This window comes from Sinocyclocheilus rhinocerous, unplaced genomic scaffold (genome assembly GCF_001515625.1).
Source record: "Sinocyclocheilus rhinocerous isolate Xijiao unplaced genomic scaffold, SAMN03320098_v1.1 scaffold1281, whole genome shotgun sequence".
NCBI classification, from domain to species: Eukaryota; Metazoa; Chordata; class Actinopteri; order Cypriniformes; family Cyprinidae; genus Sinocyclocheilus; species Sinocyclocheilus rhinocerous.
Window position 1 is genome coordinate 703,307 of NW_015637000.1, and position 6,853 is coordinate 710,159.

Below are 6,853 nucleotides of genomic sequence, written 5' to 3' on the forward strand. Positions count from 1 at the left end.
TCGTTTCAACCAATAGCAGCGTTCGTTACTGTGATGTCTCTCTGTAAGTAACGCTCTTGCGTGAAAACCAACAGCGTTTTGTAGCAACTCACGCGTGGAAGGTAACGCTTCGACTGTTTACATTTGAAGCAAATGAAATTCAAAATAATGTGCGGTTTTGTGTCTAATATAAATATGAAGAACAATGCATCTAGCTAGTTTGTAATAGCAGAACGTGTTCGTACTCATTAGTAGCACTAGAATGATGATAAAGTCTCTTATATGGGTGCTTTAGTAAAGTCTAGCTCATGTAACTAATAGATACATTATTATTATATATTAATTTAAGGATATATCTAATATATTTATAGTATTTAATAATTCATTAAGTTAGTAGTAGCTGTTAATGTGTGTGTTTCAGGCCATGGACTCTCAGAAAGACATTCAGCCTCCTAAACAGCAGCCGATGATCTATATTTGTGGAGGTAATTGCTCTCTTCAGGCTTTTAATTATGTTTCTCATGTGTTTTATGTATTAGTCATGGTTATATAATCATGTCTTTCATAACTGAGCAAACAAGATCCCATCACACAATCTCTCTGAGCTGTCAAGTGTTTGTGTGTTTGCTCCTGTGTTTCAGAGTGTCATACAGAGAATGAGATCAAGGCCCGAGACCCCATCAGATGCAGAGAATGCGGTTACAGAATCATGTACAAGAAGAGGACCAAAAGATGTATCCTTTCTCAGCTGAATAATGCTTCGTGGTTAAAGGGGTCATATGATGCGATTTCAATTTTTCCTTTCTCTTTGGAGTGTTACAAGCTCTTGGTGCATAAAGAAGATCTGTAAAGTTGCAAAGACTAAAGTCTCAAATCCAAAGAGATATTCTTTATAAAAGTTAAGAGTCACTCCGTCCGGGACAAGGCATCACAATATGGTAAGGGGTGTAACATTTCGTCACACGCTTGAGGTATTCGGCCAATCACAACGCACTGAATAGCTGGCCAATCACAGCACACCTCGCTTTTTCAGACCGATGAGCTTTGTAAAAATCGACGCGTTTCAGAAAGGCGGGGCATAGAGGAGAAACAATAATGTACAGTATGTGGAAAATAATGTGTTTTTTTAACCTTAAACAGCATAAACACATTTCATTACACCAAATACACAAAATAATGTTCTTTTTAGCAGCATCATATGACCCCTTTAACAGAGTAGTTCACCCCCCCCAAAAAAAAAAAACCCACTGGCATCATTTACTCACCCTCATGTTGTCCCAAACCATAACCCACAGCATATGTGGTTATTTTTTTCCATGCAACATAGAACTTTGAAATCTGCTCTTTTCCATTCAGTGACAGTTCATAGTCACCACATCTGTAAAGCTCTAAAAAAAACACAACCCCATAAAAGTGGTCCATCTGACTCATGTGTTTGAAGTTATATTAAGACTTTATTGTGAAAAACAGACCACCATATTCATTCATTAAAATATGCAGTTTTGCCATCATGCCGTTTGATCACAGAATGCCTAACCAATGGAGATTGCTGTTCATAATGTGAAATATAGTGTGGATGCCCTTTTAGGAGGAGCTTTACAGCTGTGGTCAGTTGAATTCTCGTTGTGTGGAGAACAGAAATGTGTGGAGCATATGGTGATGAGTCAATGATGACCATTTTTGGGGTACTACTACTTTGATACTTGTAATAATTACAAAATTAAGCTCTTGCCATGGTTTCTTGATTCAGACATGCATGCTGTAGTAATTAAGTCATTATAGTCCTGTTTACAGTTCAATTTGATTTGATTTATTTTGTGGTCATTATATTTCCCTTCCTGTGTTCTTTGTATTTACCCTTAACTCTTGTGTCCAGTGGTTGTATTTGATGCCCGATGAGATGCATCTGCTGTTAGAATTAGCTTTTTTATCTCTGACTGTGTAAATACATGTAACCACTAATGGATCAAAATGGAGTGAAATACAATTTACAAAAAAAAACTTCTTGAGTGAATGTGTTTTCTTTTTGTATTTGCAGTTTAGAATTATATTTTATTATTTATTAATATCATTTTATTTTAATTTTTTTGGTCTTGGTGTAAACCTGCTCAAATAATGTTTAGTGAGTTGTTCTTGTAGGGTTTAGGATGGATGAAGGTTATCATTAGTGAAATTTCACAAGCAAAATAGGTCTGTTGTTAATAGTGCAGTGATAATGAAGCAGAGTTCACGCAGAAATCACTTTCAAACCAAGCAGCTTTCTGTGGGTCAACACAGCAAATTCACGTGACCGGCTTCTGATTCTGTTGTGGAATCAGCGCGGGGAAAGTTTTTGCCCTTACGCAAGATTCTCAATCACATGGATTCCTATTGAAGTGACTGGATTTCAACCACACTCAAGCAACAGTAAATTGTAATAATAAAATGTAATAATATTTGGTGTCATTGTAGTGTTTTATAGTAGATTCTACACGTTTGTGTGAAACCTGATTATCATGTGATCCAGCGTTATTTGTGGGGAAAAAACAAACATCTTGTGATTTAATGTATGCGAAAGCATCTGACGATCTGTACGAATGAATGCAGATGATCACTGTCACAGCTTTGCTAACATTTGGACAGTGATCTAGAAATGTCTTTGTTATACATTTTTCAGAATCCTAAAACTTTGTTCTCTGTGTGTCTGGAAAATATTTGCTAGCCAAAATGTGTTGCTGTAACCAAAATTTAAATGGCTAAACAGACTAACTGCTGTTACTTTGTGCTATTATAACACAAAATACATTTTCTGTTTCTTTCAATGAACAGTCACACTAGTGGTCAATATATATACTTTTTTTTAAATTTTTTTATAAGTCTCTTATGCTTGCCAAGGCTGCATTTATGTGATCGAAAATACAGTAAAAACACTAATAATGTGAAATATTACAATTTAAAATAACTATTTGCTATTGTAATGTATTGTAAAATATAATTTATTCCTGTGATCAAAACTGAGTTTTCAGCATCATTACTCCAGTCTTCAGTGTCACATGATCCTTCAGAAATCAGTATAATATGCTGATCTGCTGCTCAAGAAATATTTATGATTAGTAGTATCAATATTGAAAACAGCTGTGCTGCTTCATATTTATGTGGAAACTGTGATACACCACCATTCAAAAGTATGGGCTAAGATTAAAAAATATATATATTTTTTTTTATTTCCGCAAGGATGCATTAAATTGAACAAAAGTGACAACAAAAGATTTCTAATATTAAATAAATGCTCTTATTTTAACTTTCTATTCACCAAAGAATCCTGAAAAAAAAATGTAATCAAAAAATATCAAGCAGCAAAAATTGTTGTATAGAGAGAGAGCAGCAAATCAGCATATTATACTGATTTCTGAAGGATCATGTGACACTGAAGACTGGAGTAACGATGCTGAAAATAAAATATTTTTTTTTTTATTCCGCAAGGATGCATTAAATTGAACAAAAGTGACAACAAAAGATTTCTAATATTAAATAAATGCTCTTATTTTAACTTTCTATTCACCAAAGAATCCTGAAAAAAAAATGTAATCAAAAAATATCAAGCAGCAAAAATTGTTGTATAGAGAGAGAGCAGCAGATCAGCATATTATACTGATTTCTGAAGGATCATGTGACACTGAAGACTGGAGTAACGATGCTGAAAATTCAGCTTTGATCACAATATATTCAAATAGAAACCATTTATTTTCAATTGTAACAATTTTTCTCAATATTACTACTTGTACGTTTTTTTTTTATGGTATTTTAAATTGTTTATTAATTATTTTAAAGGTTTTTTTTTTTTCCAAATAAATGTAGCCTTGGTGAGTATAAGAGACTTCTTTCCAGAACATTAAAACATTCTAATTATTCCAAACTTTTGTGCGGTACTGTGTGAGCTTTATTTTGCTTAGAGCACAGAGATGCTGAGCAGTGTCAGCTGAAGGGCTCTGCAGCTGATTTTGCGCACAATGAAATCTAGCAGAGACGTTTGAAGTCCCCTGGCTGCTGTTTCACAGTAAACCACCCCCACTCTGCAGCAGCTCCGCAGCCCCTCCCCCCGCGTGATGTCACAGCTCAGAGTGTCCCGCAGGAGGCGTGTCCTCCCACTTCTGGCTGAGCCTCACAGTCTGTGCAGGGAACAGGAAGAGAGCGAGAGAGTGTATGAGTGTATGAGTGTGAGGACGGGAGCTCGCTGTACTTTGGTAGGGACTGAGGGCAGCCATGGGGAATTCACAAAAGAAGGGCCCCGGTCACGGAGAGGGAGGGGGCCCGCACTCTCAACCTGGGACCCCGGGGTACAAGAGGAGCCATGGAAACAACACAGCCAACTCAAAGGATGTCCAAGGGAAGAGCTCGGCAGTGAATGGCACCCTTCCAGCCGGCAAGAGCCAGGATGAGCCTCAGGGCTCTGGTCCAGTGCACAGTGGCACTGCTGGGGCGAGCTGTAATCTGGACGCCCCGTGTGGGGCCCTTCCTCCTCCACTGGCCAGGCTCAAAAATGAGGGCAATATGTTGTTCAAAAATGGACAGTTTGGGGACGCGCTGGAGAAATACACACAGGCCATTGACGGATGTATAGAAGCTGGTAGAGTACAAATATTCTGTACTTATTGTCAAAATCATACATGATGTTTGTGTTGAAACAGTAGATATAACAGTCTTTGGTTTTACCAAGATTAGACATTTTTGGTAAGGTGGCTATTTTGGCAAGGTGATCATTGTTTTTCTAGTTTACTGACATAAAAGTACTGTTTTTTAATGATTCTGGTGGGATACAAGTATTTTGTGTTTAATCATCTTGAAATAGTATATTTGACAGATTTTGGGTGTCACCAAAATGGCATTTTTGGCATATTATACCAATTTATGTTTTAGTTAACCAGCATATTTCAATGATTCAGGTGGGGTACAAGTATTAACCTCAAAATAATATATTATATGTGTATGCTAAAATGGTATATTTAACCATTTTTGGTGTCACCACAATGCCATTTTTGGCAAGGTGGTATTTTATAGTGTCTATTTTCCTACTATTTATAGTATATTTCAAATTAATCAACATGTTTCAATCATTCTGGTTGGGTAACAACTATTCTGTGTTAAAGTAACTTGAATTAATATATGATGCCTGTGTTAAAATAGTATATTTAACAGATTTTGGTATTACCAAGATGGTATTTTTGGTAAGGTGATAATTTTGGCATAGCTGTGCTTGTTTTTATAGTGTACTGACTTAAAAGCAGTTGGTTTTAAATGATTCTGGCGGGATACAAGTATTTTGTGCTCAAGTATATTGAAATGATGTTAATAATATAATATATTTAACAGATTTTGGTTTCAGCAAAGTGGCATTGTTGGCAAGGTGACAATATTTTGATACTTTTTGATAGTATACTGCCTTAAAAGTACTGTATTCTTCAAATTATCCAACATCTTTCAATGACTCTGGTGGGGTACAAGTATTTATCTATATTATATGTGTGCATGAATAGTATGTTTAACAGTTTTTGGTGACTGGGTGTTTCCAAATGAACCAGCACATTTAAATGAATCGTGTTGTAGTGTGAATCACAAAAGCATCTACTGCGCAAACATTGCGTAGATCCTGTTTAGCAGCGCTGAGTAATGCAGGGGAAGCAATCCGATACCGGTTCATAGAGAGGCTCTGTTGTCTAGATGTCCCATGGAAAAGGTCTTAAACCGCTGTTCATCGAGCCACTGCATTTCGGGGACTAAAGCTGCATTGTTGTGAAATAGAAGTGAACGCGTTTCACAAGACTGGCACTTCCGCAACTGTGCATTGTGGGCGTGTCCACTAAAGTTACGTAATGGGCCTTTAGAAAGCAGGGATGTTCTAAACTCAGCTTCCCCAGAGTGTTTACTCTATGACTAGTTGGGTTTGTAACATGGTATCAGGTGACTAAACGAAATGTATTCCAGCATAAATGGCTGCCTGAACTCTGAACCCTTCCTCCCACATGTATCCATGCAGATCTAAAGCTGCTTTCTGAGTCTATTTTCAGTGCTGTGCTTGTATTTGCAGGTATCGACAGCCCAGAGGATCTTTGTATTCTGTACTCCAATAGAGCTGCTTGCTACCTCAAAGATGGAAACAGCGCAGACTGCATTCAGGACTGCACCAGGTTAACCACACACTTACATACTCGCTCTGTTCAGCTGCCAGTCTCTCAATGACCAGACTTTCACAGAATAACGAGAGCCACAGTGCTGTCTTTAGCTTGGATTTACGTGTGAGGTAATAAGTGCGTCTCAGAAAGATTAACACCCAACGCAGGTAGTTGCCCTGTAAGGAGCTTTACCAGCAGACTGGTTAACCGTGACTAAGATCCTCGGCAGGCTGTTACCATGTTCTGCTCCTTTGGAGGGAAATAATAAAATGTAATTGAGTCTTGTAATCATACTGTACTTTCCGCTGTCCTGTTTGGACGCATCCATTCTTTAATCCTATAGAGGAGTGAATCTCAACCTTTTGGCGTACCGGACCCCAGTCCAATTCTGAACCATCCTCAAGGACCCCCAGAACAAAATGGACTAATCTATGTATCATTATATATCATTTGTGTCTTTGTGAGGACCAAATACAGTCAAGTATAATTCAAGTTAGCTGACTTGTCCAGTATTTGGCCATATCATCAGCTTTATTTGACTTTTCTTTCATGGGAACATGTCATGTCAAAATATACAAAATTTATACAAAAATTCATACTTTATATGGACCCCCTGGCCTTACGTCAAGGACCACTAGGGGTCCACGGACCCCTGGTTGAGAAGCACTGCTATAGAGGACCTACAATAATGTACAGTATTTGAAAAATAATGTGTTTTTTGAACA

General features: G+C 37.4%; 2 protein-coding genes across 3 annotated transcripts in view; both read left to right on the forward strand.

The window, feature by feature from the left end:
• On the forward strand, positions 1–1,953 carry polr2k (RNA polymerase II, I and III subunit K). The gene is made up of 4 exons (XM_016563131.1): positions 1–101; positions 401–464; positions 621–713; positions 1,856–1,953. Exons 2-4 carry the CDS (start codon positions 404–406, stop codon positions 1,876–1,878), a joined length of 177 nt encoding a protein of 58 aa, XP_016418617.1. The 5' UTR covers positions 1–101; positions 401–403; the 3' UTR covers positions 1,879–1,953.
• Positions 1,954–4,096: 2,143 nt separating this feature from the next.
• The window catches only part of LOC107748364 (sperm-associated antigen 1A-like), a 19,795-nt gene continuing 17,038 nt past the window's right edge, over positions 4,097–6,853 (forward strand). For both annotated transcript variants that reach the window (XM_016563136.1, XM_016563137.1), the window contains exons 1-2: positions 4,097–4,585; positions 6,044–6,143. In XM_016563136.1, the coding sequence (XP_016418622.1) occupies positions 4,222–4,585; positions 6,044–6,143 (464 nt within the window). In that variant the 5' untranslated portion in view covers positions 4,097–4,221. The remainder of the gene's footprint in view (positions 4,586–6,043; positions 6,144–6,853) is intronic.

Bases quoted from the DNA above. Each gene is read 5' to 3' on its own strand.
- polr2k (XM_016563131.1), top strand. From the start codon at position 404: ATGGACTCTCAGAAAGACATTCAGCCTCCTAAACAGCAGCCGATGATC. The intron at 465-620 runs GTAATTGCTCTC...CCTGTGTTTCAG, and splicing joins GATGATCTATATTTGTGGAG to AGTGTCATACAGAGAATGAG. The intron at 714-1,855 runs GTATCCTTTCTC...TCTTGTGTCCAG, and splicing joins CAAGAAGAGGACCAAAAGAT to TGGTTGTATTTGATGCCCGA.